A 16,634-nucleotide genomic window follows, 5' to 3' on the forward strand; every position below is an offset into this window, starting at 1 on the left:
TATATACCAGAGCATGTGAGCGGAGCTGAGCGTGGGCGACCGGGGGAGCGGAGCGGCGAATTTTGAAAGGGGCGCAGAGCAGGAGTTTTTTTTCTAGGATGATTGGGGTGGAGCGGGGCGTCATCCCGCTCCAGTTTCGCTCCGTTACCCCTCATATCACGGCCCGATGCGTGTCCAAACATATCCCACAAACCTCTCCACAAACCACCGCATGAGTCTGAAGCCCCCGACTTTGGCCAAACTGGTGTTTTTGAAAGTGAACTCAAAAGAACTTTAAGAAAAATGTCCCGATCCAGCTCAGTTAATGCAGGCTTTGATTTAGGCACTTTAAAAGGCACGTTTTGTTCGGTTTTTAGCCTTATTGTTAACTAAGCCTGCAAACAGAACGTTCATTTATGCCATATTCGTTTAATTTGAGTGTTTTGCACCTTAAGATCTTTTATCAAAGTGTTGTGTAAAATAAATATTTTATATTCTGAAAATATTGTTGTTCTTCTTTAGTTCTTTTAGACATTGAAAGTATAAAAATAGGAGGAGAACAGTGAATGAAAAATTGTTTCGGGAAAGGTTAATAAACAAAAGTGTATCAAACCAGCTAATTCCGTTAGGTGAAATTACTTTCTTATTTTTTCTTGTCAGTAAATATCTATTTTTTGGACTTTAAAACGTATGTCGGCTCTGCGTAATTGTTCCTCTCGGCTCCGTGACTGGCTGCAAGGAACTTTGCTGAGTCTCTCTCTCTCTCTCTCTCTCTCTCTCTCTCTCTCTCTCTCTCTCTCTCTCTCTCTCTCTCTCTCTCTCTCTCTCTCTCTCATCCACCTCTGGTTAGATCTAAGGCTTCAGGTAAACATGTGCATTTTATATGCATGCAAACATTTTTGGAGCGGTGCGCGGAGCAGAGCGTGGAGCGGAGCGGGGTGCAGTGTTACTGGAGCGCTGAGCGGTTATGGGTGGAGCGGCGTTTTGCGACTTTGAGGGAGGAGCAGAGCGGTGACAACCTTTGTGAGCGAGGAGCGGAAATTCTCGCCGCTCCACTCCGCTCACATGCTCTGATATATACACCAGTGACGTGCAGTGAGGTTCATGGTTGGAGAGGCACTGACTCCTTTAGTGTCAGATTTACAAATATATAAACCAAAAAGGGAAAAGGGAAGCTTATTCAATTGGCTACTGGTTATTTCATATCTCATCAGCATTCTTCACAGAAAAACACAGGGGAACACACATGCACGCGCGCACACACGGTACATATTACAGATACGTAAAGGTAAGAACAACGTGCATTTGCTCTAAACCCTCCAGGAGGCAGACATTATCTCACTACTAATATGAACTGACAGAAGATTGCTAAAGTGGTTAATGCATAAGCTGGACCGAAGAGACTTTTCAGCAGTTCGGTCTGCGTATCCACTTTTCCAGTCAGAGCCATAACTGCATGGAGAATAGCAGCGCTGGTCGCCTCCTCTTCCTCACCGTCCTGTTTCCCCCTATTTTTCATCTTCTCTGCGTGTGGACTTTTATTAGGCGTATGACTCAAATTAAGTTTGCCTCCTTTAGAGGAGTTTACGTCGACCTCAATGTCCTCGATATCGCTGTCCCCACACGCCTCCTGGAGAGCAGTTAAAGAGTAGTCGTGTTCGGACATGTCTGCTCCAGATTCAATTCAATTGTATTTATACAGCGTCTAATACAACAAAAGTTGTCTCTAGGCGCTTTCCAGAGACCCAGAAAAGATCTACTCGCAGACAGTCTTCTTAAGTGTCCAAAGAGAAAGCTTTAAGAAGTGTGCTTTTTTTTCGGAAATTTAAGTGATTAACGATGTCCAAGTGAAAAAGTTTGGGTTGTTGCCAAAAAAATATATATATTTTCAAGGACTAATTAGTGCCACTCACTCCGCCATCTTAGATCCTCTTCATTGTCAGTAGTTTGAACTGAGCAGCAGAAAACACAAACACGTGACCTTCCCAAGAGACTTTTAAACTTGTCTACGTCTGAATATATAATATAGATGTAGGCTGTAGGCAGGGCATTAGTGAATGGGATTCAAATTCAAATGTATTTTTTTTCCATGTAATGAGAGAACCTCTGAATAAACATTTCCATTTGGAGATGAATAACTTTATTCTTATGTTAATGTATTGAATGGAACACAATACTTTTAACGGTCAAGGAATGAACAATAATTATAACTTAGGCTCATCAGTAGTAGTAATAATGAACATATAATTTTAAATGAACATGAAACACCTTAAATTGGCTTCAAATCAATTAAAAGCAAATAAACTTCACCTCAATAAATGAAAGTTCCAAAGGTACAAAATATCCTTGCTGGGTTCATTGAGTTAGTCCACAAGCCCTGAACAAAGGATGCAACACTTAAAGGTATAGTCTGTAATGTTGGAGAGCTAGCAAGATTTGAAAGTAGCACCTCCTCTAAGCCCCGCCCCCTCCTCCCCCTCCCGTCAGCACTCCGTCCAAAGCCACGCCCCCACAAACTTTGGGGAACGCACATTTGCAGGAGTCGAGTTTTCCACGACATTTTGGACAGCACATTTTCAACAAAACTACCTCATGTCTCATTCACCTGTAAGCGAGGCCGGTTTTAGGGGGGGCAGGGGTGAGCTGTGTCCACCCAAACGTGCATCCTGCCCACCCTATCAAAGTTATGGGGATCCTTTATCTGTACCGTTTCTGATTGGGTGGGCACTGCGCATCATTTTTAGACACAACAATGAACGCATACCGCAAAAGTTGTCTCTTGGCGGAGGGACCCGACGTCCCAGCAAAATGAAGTCCGCCACCGCTGGGCTGCCTTTTCTCGTTTTCTGCGCCATTCTTCAGCAAACGTGACTCGAGTGTGTGTTTTCCGTTTTCCGGCAAGATTTTCGACGTGACGAGTGCGCGCATGGGACAGAGGGGGGCGTGGGCGGGACTTAAAATGAAGGCATCTGATTGGTTCTTTTCTCCCTGCCAAGCCTCTGGTCCTCTGACCAATCTGTGCCATTCGGTGCGCAGAAAACAGATTGGTCAGAGTTTTTACAGGATTAAAGCTGTCAGGGAGGTTGGATTTTTTTCTTTCCTTTTCTGAACACATTATTCACTGGCTACTCTCAGGATGGAAGGACCATTTCACCCAGTATAACAATAAATGTTTTTGAATACGATCACAGACTATACCTTTAAGACAGCCCAGTTTTCAGGCCGTGTCTTTGTGGTGCTGCAGTGGTTCCCAAACTTTTTTTGCCAGGTCTTTTGTACATAACAGAATTTTCGAGCCCACACACACACACACACACACACACACACACACACACACACACACACACACACACACACAAACATCTGCAATTCATTTCATATATTGAATATATGTGCTAAAAAATTGTCCATCTCTGTAAAAATAGATTTTCAACCTGACCAGCTCACAGAGATTGAAACAACAATACAAACAACGGCCAAAATCTGAACATTTGCTCTACAAAAATTACACCATGAATCCCCACATCTTTTCAGTGGAATTTCTATAAACAATTTATGATTTTGTTCTGAGGGTGAGTAGCTTTACCCCTTCATGCTTTTGTTTTGACATATTGAGATGTTTTATCTGAATGTTTCTGGCTGTCAAGAGCCATTGATAACAGAACAAGCTTAACATAGCACTCAGACATAAAACTCTTCATTGTTTCACTGCGAACATGACGGACAGCACTTGATTTGAACTGAAAAATGATTTGTAAGGTCAACCAACAACAGGATCTAAGTCTTTTTCTCTTTCCTTACAGAAACATAAAGCCAAAGAGAGAAAAAATAGGAGGGATAAAGTCCTCACCACTTCACCAGGTCTGAAGGTCCGAAAGAGGATTCATACTGAAGAGAAGCCGTACACCTGTGATCAGTGTGGGCGAGCATTTACCCGACAAGATCATCTAAGGACTCATCAGCGTATTCACACTGGAGAAAAGCCGTACAAATGTGATCAGTGTGGGGCAGCTTTTACCACGTCAAGTATTCTAAGGAGTCATCAGCGTATCCACACTGGAGAGAAGCCTTACAGATGTGATCAGTGTGGGGCAGCTTTTACCGAACAAGGTAGTCTAAGGCGTCATCAGCGTATTCACACTGGTGATAAGCCTTACAGATGCGATCAGTGTGGGGCAGCTTTTACCCGACAAGGTAGTCTAAGGCGTCATCAGCGTATTCACACTGGTGATAAGCCTTACAGATGCGATCAGTGTGGGGCAGCTTTTACCGAACAAGGTCAGCTAAGGCGTCATCAGCGTATTCACACTGGGGATAAGCCTTACAGATGTGATCAGTGTGGGGCAGCTTTTACTCAACAAGCTGGTCTAAGGAGTCATCAGCGTATTCACACTGGTGATAAGCCTTACAGATGTGATCAGTGTGGGGCAGCTTTTACCGAACAAGGTAGTCTAAGGCGTCATCAGCGTATTCACACTGGATTTAAGCCTTACAGATGTGATCAGTGTGAGGCAGCTTTTACTCAACAAGGTAATCTAAGGAGTCATCAGCGTATTCACACTGGGGATAAGCCTTACAGATGTGATCAGTGTGGGGCAGCTTTTACCCAACAAGGTCATCTAAGGAGTCATCAGCGTATTCACACTAGATAAAACATTTTCTGTGATCAATGTGGGGCAGCTTTTACTCAGAGAGTTCAGTTAAAGGTACCAATTTAGACATGTTATGTTGTTCTGAGAGAGAAAAAAGAAATCTGGAGTTTTGTTTTCAGTTTCAACTGAAAAATGTGTTTATCTTAAACTTGATTTTTCCCCAGTTTATGTTCCATTGTTACATCATTTAAATAAAAAAAGTTATTTGTTTGCCTGCTGGATTTCAGTTTCCTGCTCACTGCACGGTTGCAGCTATCAGGTACATCACTGTTTTTTGTATGCTGCTGCCAATTGTCCTTCTTTGCCTGTCCGTAGACTCTCCCACTGGCTGACTTTTATTTACAAATCTATTTTGGGACGTCTCCCTACATATTTGTGCGTGCACATGTGTAGAAACGTCAGCCATTACGGCCTGCGCTCACAGAACTTTATTTAGATGCAGGTCCCGAGAGCCAGAACTGAACTGGGTAAAAAGGCGTTCAAGTTTTCTGCCCCCTCAACTTGGAATGATGCGCAGAAGGACTTGAAATTGGTTGAGCTTGTATCCTTGGGTAAATTTAAATCCATTTTAAAAGACAGAGAAATTAGCTCTCTCGGTTCTTGTGACTGCCCCGTTGTGTTTAAATTTAGCATTGTTTTACTATTGTTTCCCCAGAATGTGTGACTGACTGTCTGTGTTTGTATGTATTGTTTTATTCTTTTTATGCTGCCATTTTGGCCAGGTCACTCTTGAAAAAGAGGTTTTAATCTCAATGAGTTTTTACCTGGTTAAATAAAGGATATATATCACTGCAAACTCACAACAAGACATCAGTGTCAGAATATTAGAAAAGAGTCACACAGTAGTGTCTTTTTCATGTGGTTTTTATCAACATATATATGCTATTCGTACTGGATTTAAATTACCTCTGGACCTGCAATAATTCCAAAATGACACCATGACATCTGTATTTTATGAGAGGCCGTTTAGGAAATAATTCATTTTTGCTCTCGCATGTTACATCATACTCTCTTACAAACACTAGTATAGTCACGCACACATACTATCATACTCTCACACATATACTAGTATAGTCACACACACTTACTATCATACTCTCACACATATACTAGTATAGTCACACACACTTACTACTATAGTCACACACACACACACACACACACACACACACACTTACTATCATACTCTCACAAACATTAGTGTACTCACACACTACTATAGTCACACACACACTTACTATCATACTCTCCCATATACACTAGTATAGTCACACACACTTAATACTATTGTCACACACACTTACTATCATACTCTCCCATATACACTAGTATAGTCACACACACTTAATACTATTGTCACACACACTATCATACTCTCACATACACTAGTATAGTCACACACACTTAAAGGAGCCGTCTGCAAGAAATGGCCAAAACTGGTACTGCAGTCACTTTCAAAATACTGTTGAGTGGCGTGTACCCTCCCCCCTCCTCCCCGACCAGAGGTTGCCAGGTAGGCTGCAGAATGCAGATATGCAGAATGCACCGTACGTGTGCGTCGCCGCGTACCCTACGGCGTAGGCTCTGCGTTGGTGTAACGCGGAACCATAAATCAGCCTTAAGGCTGCAGCGGCGTGGGAGAGATGGATGACTGAGGGAGAACACAGTTTCCTCAAGAGTGGAAAGCAGCGCCGGGCAAATATGCCACAGTTTGCAGATGTATTGTTGATGCGTGGGCTAACGTGTCTGCTGGGGCTATTTTGCAAAAGCCGGCAAGTCCGAGACGCCGCACGGCACGGAAAGTGACTGAAAGCAAGGAAATTGGGACTGGCACAGCTGATTTAGCGGAGCTCTTTAATGCAGAAACAGAAGATGAGACTTTGATGGGTTTGATTAATGTAAAAACTGAAATAAAGTAGCCTACAATCAAACAAAGTTTTGCTTCCGCTCTATTTTTAAATACGCACACTCGTGTGCTTGTGTGTGTGTTCTGCGGCGCGAGTGTGTGTGTGTGTGTAGACGGTGCCTTTAGGTTTCGGTGCGCCGTGTGTGTGTTTTAAATACAGAAATGACACAAAACTGAGGGTGCGCCTTTCCACACGGCGCCCGTATGGTCGCGAAAATACGGTATTTATATATGAAAGCCAAACATTTAGCTATGAATCTTACCTGTCCGGGAGAAAATCAGCAACGTTGGCGTCTGTCTTCAAATTCTTCTCCGCTTTCAGCCGTCTCCATCTATCAAAAGCATCTCCTATACAAATCTTTGTTTTATTTCAGACCTTGTCACAACGTAACTCGGATTCGTAACGAGGTCTTTTAGGTTTTGGAAAGCTAGACATTTTTTCATCCAACACGTTCGTAGCGGCTGCTGCGATAATTAGAGCCGAGCTGGCAACCCGGATGCCGAAACACTAGTGACTTTGTGATTGGGAGATAGGTGGAGGGTGGAGTTTCAGAAACAATACTGACTTGGTGATTGGGAGATAGGTGGAGGGTGGAGCTTCAGAAACAATACTGACTTGGTGATTGGGAGATAGGTGGAGGGTGGAGCTTCAGAAACAATACTGACTTGGTGATTGGGTGATAGGTGGAGGGTGGAGCTTCAACATAAACATCAGTTGAGGGCTGCAACTCCTCTTTTTAAACGGGAATATCCTGGCTTGAGTGCTGTTGTCAGTGACATAAGTATTTGAAATGAACATGATTTTTAATCGGGGTCATTTTATGATTCGTTTTATTATTGCTCTTACATACGGCTCTTTTAATACTATTGTCACACACACTATCATACTCTCTCACATACACTAGTATAGTCACACACACTTACTATCATACTCTCTCACATACACTAGTATAGTCACACACACTTAATACTATAGTCACACACACTTAGGCCCAATCCCAATACAAGAAATTTGCTCAGAAAATTTCGAGATTTCTGCCTCCCGGCTCCGGAGCTGATTTATGGGTCCGCGTTAAATCGACGCAGAGCCTACGGCGTAGGGTACGGCGTAGGGTACGGCGTAGGGTACGGCGTAGGGTACGGCGTAGGGTACGGCGTAGGGTACGGCGTAGGGTACGGCGTAGGGTACGGCGTAGGGTACGGCGTAGGATACGGCGTAGGTTACACGGCGTACGGCACGCGTCGCCGTGTAACCTACGCCGTAGGCTCTGTGTTGGTGTAATGCGGAACCATAAATTAGCCTTTATTCTGGCGTGATCTTCACAACAACGGGCAAATGAGTGATTATGTACATTCACTGAGTGAATATTATTAAAGTAAAATATATATTTCTGGCTAGAAATGTAATCAAAATGCATTTTTATGCAGAAACTAACTCAAAATATTGATTTTATTCACTAAAAAATAAGAAATGTCCGCCATGTTTAGTTTTTTTTATTCAGTCCGCAAATGACGCCGAAAAGCATTCTGGGAATTTTTTCTGGCCCTAGATCAGCTAGTGAGCATCTGAAATCCCTCGATCCGTAGGGACAGATTCATAGCCACTACCCTTGTTTTCTTCACTACCCCTAGGTGGAAAGAGGAATTGGGACACCACTACCCTCATGGGAACGCGCAAAATTTAGGGGTAGGGCTGAAAACTAGGGGTAGTGGGGGGATTGGGACAGGGCCTTACTATCATACTCTCACATACACTAGTATATATACAGTACAAACAGCGACAAAAGACGACATCAGTAACAATGACATGTATCTAGGTGTGTGTGTGTGTGTGTGTGTGTGTGTGTGTGTGTGTGTGTGTGTGTGTGTGTGTGTGTGTGTGTGTGTGCATGTAAATAATATGATGAAAGTAGATAAATAAATTAAGAATATTAATTCGAGAATAAATAAGTAAACAAATAAATAATTATCATATAGAGTGGTGTAGCACGATATAATATAGATATAGCATAATAATATAGTAATATGCTAATATAACATATTTTTTTATAATAAGATAAGATAAGATATTCTTTATTTTCTCCCTCAGTGGGGACACTTATTTTTGTTGTCAGCAGTACACTTAGCACACACATGCAGGGGAGGGGTAAAGAGACTAAAAAGTCAGAAATAAAAAATATATAAAAAATACATATAAAAATATGTATAATCACAGAATATGAACCGTATATACAGTTGGTTGAAAGAAGAAACGGTGCAGAAAAAGCAGGTGGAGTGTTGTGAGGTAGACTGGCAGATTGGCAGATATTGCACATCTTATGTTATTGCACATATTATTGTCATATTATTGTCCACTGGCTACTGAGAGCAGGCCTGGTTGTAAAGTCTGATGGCAGCGGGGAGGAAGGAGCTGCGTTTCCTCTCGGTGGTGCATCGTGGGTGATGAAGCCGGTCACTGATGGATCTCCAGGGCTCTGACAGTCTCATGAAGGGGGTGGGAGACATTGTCCATGATGGAGGACAGTTTAGCTTAGCTTAGCTTAGCTTACCTTAGCTTAGCCACCATCCTCCTCTCCCCCACCACCTCCACCCGGTCCAGACTGCAGCCCAGGACAGAGCCGGCTTTCTTCACCACCTTGTCCAGTCTCTTCCTCTCTGCTGCAGTGATGCTGCTGCTCCAGCAGACCACCCCATAAAGAATGGCGCCAACACAGAGTCATAGAAGGTCCTCAGGAGGCCGTCCCTCACTCCAAAGGTCCTCAGTCTGCGCAGCAGGTGGAGTCGGCTTTGGCCCTTTTTGTAGAGAGCCTGAGTGTTTACAGTCCAGTCCAGTTTATTGTTCAGGTGAACACCCAGGTACTTATAAGAGTCCACAATCTCTATGTCCTTTCCCTGGATGTTCACCGGCGAGGGGGGGACTTTGCGCCGGCGGAAGTCCGCCACCAGCTCCTTCGTTTTTCCAGAGTTGATCTAGAGGCGGTTCCGCTGGCACCAGTCCACAAATCTGTGGTTCAGTTCTCGGTACTCCGTCTCGTCTCCGTTGTTGATGAGACCGACGATGGCGGAGTCGTCCGAGAACTTCTGGAGGTGGCAGGTTGATGTGTGGTGGGTGAAGTCGGCTGTGTAGACGGTGAAGAGGAGGGGGGCCAGGACGGTCCCCTGTGGAGCTCCGGTGCTGCAGACCACCGTGTCAGACACACAGCCTCCTGTCCTCACAAACTGTGGTCTGTTTGTGAGGAAGTCCAGGACCCATGATGTCAGCGGTTGGCAGACTCCAGCATGGTGCACTTTGTCCCCCAGCAGTTCTGGCTGGATGGTGTTGAAGGTACTGGAGAAATCATAAAACATGATCCTCACAGTATATAATATATAATATATAACATATAACAAAATGATATCACCATACTATAATATATAACAATATAATAATACTATAGTTTAACATCCCATGAGATTTCATAACTTAATATAATAATACACTATGAAACAATATATCATGATAATGCCAGGAATGATTATTAGAGTTAGAATTGGTAATTTATGTATTGCAATAAGGGGTGAGGTCGGACCGGGGCGTCAGGGAAGCGAGCAGGAGGCCCCCACCAGCAGGAGGCCCCCACCAGCAGGAGGCCCCCACCAGACTCCAGTTGCCCGACCGGGAGCCCCAGCAAGAATTTTTTTTATTTTTTTTCTCCCCTATTCCCCTTCCCCCGCCTCCCCACCTGATTCATTTTGTTTAGTTCTGTCAGATGTGATTTAGAGTCAGGATGGATCTTCTTGGACCAACCCGACCCAGAGGAGGCTGCCGGCCCGTTGCGGATCGACCTCCTGAGCTTCTCCTACTCTGGGCAACTCCCAGACCCAGAGGAGGGTCTGCCCGCTGAGGAGACGCTTTACCATTTTTCATTATTCATTTATTTATTTATTTATTTATTTATTCGTCGTCGTCCCCCCCCCCCTTTTTCTTGAGAGTGAGAGAGATGGGGTCCTCACACCTGCCCCCGTCCACCACCGAGGGCCCGGCCATGGCCCCACAGAGCCAGGCCTGGACTGTTGAATTGTACATGATGGATTGAAACTGGCCTTGTTATTGACTCCTATTTCTTTCTATTTTTCTTTATTCTTCTTTTATTATTGTCCAATTGTTGAACTGTTGATGGAATGTGGCACCAAATTGGTGTCACCAAAGCTGCGCGAGGGCCAGGAGTTGAATGGCTTCATTATCCATAAAGTCTTTAAAGCAAAGGCGTTGTACATACGGCCAGGAAGGGATCTTCCATTTCAGGTAAGGGATTTTAAATGAATGCTTATCCAGATGTCAATTTTTAGAATAATTCCAACATTTTATATTTTTTGTTGTTTTAGTTTGACAGCACAGATTCGGATGACTGTGTGGAGATTTAACACCACAGTAGCATCCAACAACTTCAAGCAGGAGGCTATATGAGTACACGGTCCAGGGGAAACCACATTTCAACTCGGCCTCCTGCCACCCCACATGCATCCAGTGACAGCGCCGCGACAGCTACACTGCTCTCTGCACCACAAGTATTGGTTGAAATTGCGACTGAAGCTGCACCACCAGAAGCACCCAGTGCACCCAGTGGTGGTGCGGGGAGGACTGACCACTATGCTGCCTACCTGTCCATCATGGTTCAACCTCAGATCTCTCTTCTGATGATGAGGATCTTAACCAGGCTATAATGACTAGTCTTCAGAGTCATGCGTATGTAGCCCATGAATCAAATATTGTTCAATCGGTTTCTTCATAAACATTTAGGCTAGAAGCTAGATGCTTCAGATGGTTCAGAGATGCAAATTTGTAGTTGTCATATCCAGATAACCATGCCATTGACAGCTTGTTTTTTGAGGGCAAGACCTGATCAATGATCATTGATCTCAGACTTTTTCATTCTACATAATAAATATATATAATAATAATTTTTACATCAAACAGTACTTTCTGTTCTGATAAATTGTATAGTTAGTAGGGGTGTAACGATACACTAATCTCACGATACGGTACGATACACGATATTGAGGTCACGATAACGATACGATATTATAGCAGTATTTTTTTAACAACCTTGAATGAGGAACATATGACTGGAAAAAATTGTCTTTTATTTGAAAGACACAAAATACAAAACAATACTGTGCATTTGCCCTATTGTTACAGTTTGTAATGTTTTATAACTGTTTAAGTTTTAAAGAGAAAGCCAGGCCAACCATTTTCCACAAACTGAACTAAAAGTAAATGTCAGGTTTGCATTATGATCTTCAGTTTATACAATAAAAATATTTTGCCACAAACTGAATAGTTTCTCTCATGTATAATTTTACTTTTTTCTTTTCCAGAAATTTAACAACTAAAATTGAATAAATAGATACAAGTAAATAAATACATACAATTTTACATCATAAAAAGATTGATTCATGCTCACCTTGTAAGTGTAAGAGGAGATTTATTTTTGTTAAGAAGGTTATTTTGGTAATTCAGGGTTCATTACTTTATAAATATATTCTTTATATTCTGTAAATCAGGGACTATAATTACACTAGTCAGTTTATCAGTTGTTAGTATGTTTTAGATTGGGCGGAGTGATACAGCACTAGGTGTTGTGTTGAGGTTCTGAAATCCTACGCTGTTGAGCGGACATTGAAGTACACGCAAACTCACGCAGAAGTTGTCCAGTGTTTATCCTACTCACGACCCGAAAAAGGTTTAATTTAATAAGGTAAGGCTTAACTCTACACCAGCCTTACATCAGTAAAGGTTCAGAGCTCAAAACAGGACCGCAAAACGGGACTACTTTCTTCTGAGCGGAGTAAGATTTTGGTCCGCGCGGTCGCGGTCGGATGCGCGTTTCTAGTCAACACAATAGATTAATATTAATAACCCAATATCGCGATACAGGTTGTCACCTCCACGACACGTATCGTGACGTTTTTGTATCGCGAAATTTCGTGGCACGATATATTGTTACACCCCTAATAGTTAGCCACAGTGTTACATTCTACTAACACTGAAGATCCAGTGGCTATCTTTGAAGAAACCGACTTTGACTAGATAATTGTTAGACTTTATTGTTATTTCTTTCTTCTTTATTTCACTCAACAGGGTATCTGAGCAAACAAACACAGAATCAGCACCAGAAGTCCTCCTCAGTCTTGCATCTCAAATTGATCCCACCCAGATATGCAGATTCAACATCAACAGGTCCTCAGTGCTGGATGGTGCTTTTCGGGCGTTCAAGAGGCTATCCTACAATCCCAAGTATCAGATGAAGATCAAGTTCTCTGATGACTTGGGACTGAGTGAAGAGGCTGTGGACCTTGGTGGCCCGAGAAGGGAATTCCCGCGGTTGCTTATGGAAGCCCTTGCAGTGTCACCAATGTTTGAGGGGAGGGCAGGGAGATTGAACCTAGCATTGGACAGCACAGGTACGTGATACAAACACATATGTATTTTGGGAACTCTGCATGCTTATTGTTCTTTGAATCTTTTTTCTTTATTATGCTCAGATCTTATGCCATTTTTTTGCAGTCTAATTAATCCATCCTTTAATTATAAGTAGCTTCTACTGCAAATTATTTGTGTTTAACCTTTTAGTACTCTTTATATCTTTTAGCAATATTAACATTTTTCACTAAATTTTGTCCAATTGGAATGATCTTCAAACTTGTCTACTACTTCTACTAGTTCCACATACTTTCAGCACAGACCTCATTGCACTTTTTAAAATGTTTCACGAACCTCACGAACATGTTCCTATGGTGCGAACGTAGACAACACAGGAAACCCTGTAGTTTGGGGTAGAGAGGGTGCAGGAACTAAAGATTCTAGGTGGTTCTGCTGTGGAAGTGGCTATAAACTCTTTTTTGTGAAGTGTCAGTCATTTCTTGTCCTGTGCCGCCACCTACTGGATGTCATACAGCTTTTACTGACCATATTTTATGTCTGTAAGTTTGTACCATATATTTGTATCGATGTTCTCCCTCTATGCCATGTTTGCTCTAGCTTTAAGAGAGGATGGATATTTTATTGCTGGTCAGGCCATTGCTATAAGCCTGGTACATGGCGGTCTCCACCAGGATTCTTTACACCAGCGCTGTACTCCCATCTGGTTGGTGGCAGTTCCACGATAAAGCCTGTTCTGGAGGACATTGCTGATGCAGACCTCTACGAGAAAGTAAAAAAGGTCAGAATATATAGTGAATAAATACACATTATGTTCTGCTATCATTTTTTCTGTCTTTATATTGTGTGCTGCTTTTAGGTGTCTGAAAGTACATCTTTTGAGGATCTGATGCGTGCCACAGAACCACTGCAAGATTATCTGGCAAATGCTGGGTGTCTCAGGCCATTAAAATGCATTGAACACAGAGATCTGTTGGTTCAAGATATTGTCATGTTCCAGGCGGTCCGCAGAGTCTCTGGGGCATTTGAAAGGTTTGTAACGCAATTCAGAAAGTTTTTAGAATAAAGATGACAGGTGGTTTTTACAACAGTTTCATCTCAAAATGCAAGTGTCATGGTTATAAGAGCCAACATGATAAAAAGCTAAGTCTAACCAAGAGCTAATGGCTGAGCATTATAATAGTTCATGGCAAAATGTGGTTAAAAAGACTGTGTCATGATTATAATACCTAATATGATAAAATGTTGTTTAAAACAGAATATACTGAATGAAAATAATCATAATTCATGGAAAGACCTGATTAAAATGATAGTTCATGATTTTCATATGTTAACATAGCAATTCATTAGAAAGAGAGAGTTAAAAGAGAATAATAATTCATTGTTCATGTGTCTTGAGTTAAAAAGGTTAAAATGATGATCGTCTATTCTGTGAATTATTTCAGATTCTGACAGACTGACGAAATGTAAATGTAAACATTTCAAATGTTTTAGCAGCCTAGATGTCATTTAACCTCTGCTGGCATTTTGAATGAGTAGTTTGAAGGATTTATTTTCTTGTGTCATCTTTTAATCTTTGCAGATTTAAAGAGGGACTGAAAACCCTCGGTGTCCTGGATGCCATGAGGACGTACCCGGAGAGTTTTAGAGCCTTGCTGTGCCATCAACCACCTCCACTCACAGCCAACTCCATGGATCAGCTCTTCACAATTAGACTGTCTGTTGCAGGAAGCAACAAGAGAATGGCAGAGGAACGTGTTGTGCCATTTTGGAGAGATTACTTGCTGGATGTTGAGGGTAAATTCAGTTTCAGTTTCAGTTCATTTAAAAAAGGACAGTACACATTAATCAACATTACTGTAAATGCGCCAGTTTTAGCCAACTGGCTAATTCGCAACTGTAGTCCTTTTGGCAAGATGTTATAAAACTTTACACCTAAAACAGAAGCATTAAAAGTAAAACACAATATTTACAACACAATCAGTGGCTCTGACGGAAAAACAGGATTGACTGAAGGAGCTGGACCTAAACGGCACAGTACAGTCCCCCCTCTGGGAAGATCTTGTGGACCTATTATGAGATGTTTTTGTTTGACAAAAGTACTGAGAGGTGGAGGGGCCTTACCATTTAACATTTTAAACAGTAGGCAGGCATCAGTGAATTTTGTCAGGTTTTCCCAGCTGAGGATTCTGTACTTGCTGAGGATGTAACAGTGGTGGTAAGTGTACGGTTTTCGGTCCAGCACCTTGAGGGTCTGCTTGTACAGACAGAGAATGGGTTTCATGGTTGTGTTTTTTGCATGGGTCCAGCTGGTCATACAGTACATGAGATGGGAGATGATCATTGCGTTCATATAGAGAATCGCAGCAGTAGATGTTAAACAATTCCTCATGTATCTGAAATTTGACAAGTTGTATCTGGCAGTCTGTATTACTCTTTTTACCTGCTTTTTGAAAGATAGTGTAGAGTCAAGGATAATGCCAAGATATTTAAAATGCGAGACTAGTTGGAACTGCCACTGCTACCACTGATTGAGGTGATTGTTTGCACCTGCGCCCGCTCAGCCTCGCATTGCAGAGAGTTGCACGCGGAGATTCCACGCGGAGACTTCGCTTAGGTTGAGCTCGGGTTGAGCCGCGGACGTCCAGGACTTTCCTCGGGTTCCCAGGAACGGCTGGTGAAGAAGGCCTTTTTCCCCCCTGACTGACGCCTCGGGTGGGTGTGGAGCTTTGGTCGTCCCGCTGCAGTGGAGCAACGCTGGTGGGACGCTGGTGCTGAGGAGCTGGTGCTGAGGAGCTGGTGCTGAGGAGCTGGTGCTGAGGAGCTGGTGCTGAGGAGCTGGTGCTGAGGAGCTGGTGCTGGTGATGAGGAGCTGGTGCTGGTGCTGAGGAGCTGGTGCTGAGGAGCTGGTGATGAGGAGCTGGTGCTGAGGAGCTGGTGCTGAGGAGCTGGTGCTGAGGAGCTGGTGATGAGGAGCTGGTGATGAGGAGCTGGTGCTGAGGAGCTGGCGCTGAGGAGCTGGCGCTGATGAGCTGGTGCTGAGGAGCTGGTGCTGAGGAGCTGGTGCTGAGGAGCTGGTGCTGAGGAGCTGGTGCTGAGGAGCTGGTGCTGGTGCTGAGGAGCTGGTGCTGAGGAGCTGGTGCTGAGGAGCTGGTGCTGAGGAGCTGGTGCTGAGGAGCTGGTGCTGAGGAGCTGGTGCTGAGGAGCTGGTGCTGAGGAGCTGGTGCTGAGGAGCTGGTGCTGAGGAGCTGGTGCTGAGGAGCTGGTGCTGAGGAGCTGGTGCTGAGGAGCTGGTGCTGGTGCTGAGGAGCTGGTGCTGGTGCTGGTGAAGAAGGAATGCCGAACAGAAGAAACAGTACGCGGGGCAAAGACATGACAACTGCAGATGACATGGAAGAGATTAAAAGGTCTCTAAACTTTATGTCAGGTGAGCTGACAAAACTAACATCACAGCAGGAACGACTAATTGGACTAGTGGAGGAAGTGAAAACACTGAAAGCCATGGTAATAGAGAAAGACAGAAAGATAATTGTGCTGGAGCAGAGGGTGGATGAACTGGAACAATACACAAAAAGAGACAATTTGGTATTAACAGGTCTGGAAACTCGACACCGCACATATGCTCGAGCTACTGCAAACTTGGAGACTACAGAAGACGCCCCACAGGAAGAACTGC

General features: G+C 43.4%; 1 protein-coding gene and 1 pseudogene across 1 annotated transcript; both read left to right on the plus strand.

Moving 5' to 3' along the window:
- Positions 1–866: 866 nt before the first annotated feature.
- On the plus strand, positions 867–4,841 carry LOC133422528 (zinc finger protein 239-like). The gene is made up of 2 exons (XM_061712553.1): positions 867–1,002; positions 3,793–4,841. Exons 1-2 carry the CDS (start codon positions 867–869, stop codon positions 4,629–4,631), a joined length of 975 nt encoding a protein of 324 aa, XP_061568537.1. The 3' UTR covers positions 4,632–4,841.
- A 4,975-nt stretch (positions 4,842–9,816) lies between these two features.
- Positions 9,817–15,750, plus strand: LOC133422529 (G2/M phase-specific E3 ubiquitin-protein ligase-like; annotated as a pseudogene).
- Positions 15,751–16,634: the final 884 nt, after the last annotated feature.

This window comes from Cololabis saira, chromosome 21 (assembly GCF_033807715.1).
Source record: "Cololabis saira isolate AMF1-May2022 chromosome 21, fColSai1.1, whole genome shotgun sequence".
Lineage (NCBI taxonomy): Eukaryota > Metazoa > Chordata > Actinopteri > Beloniformes > Belonidae > Cololabis > Cololabis saira.

What these genes read in the sequence shown, in the direction of transcription:
- LOC133422528 (XM_061712553.1), top strand. Translation starts at nt 867, where the DNA reads ATGCAAACATTTTTGGAGCGGTGCGCGGAGCAGAGCGTGGAGCGGAGC. An exon ending in GCAGAGCGGTGACAACCTTT is followed by an intron (nt 1,003 to 3,792) that starts GTGAGCGAGGAG and finishes AGAAACATAAAG; the next exon opens with CCAAAGAGAGAAAAAATAGG.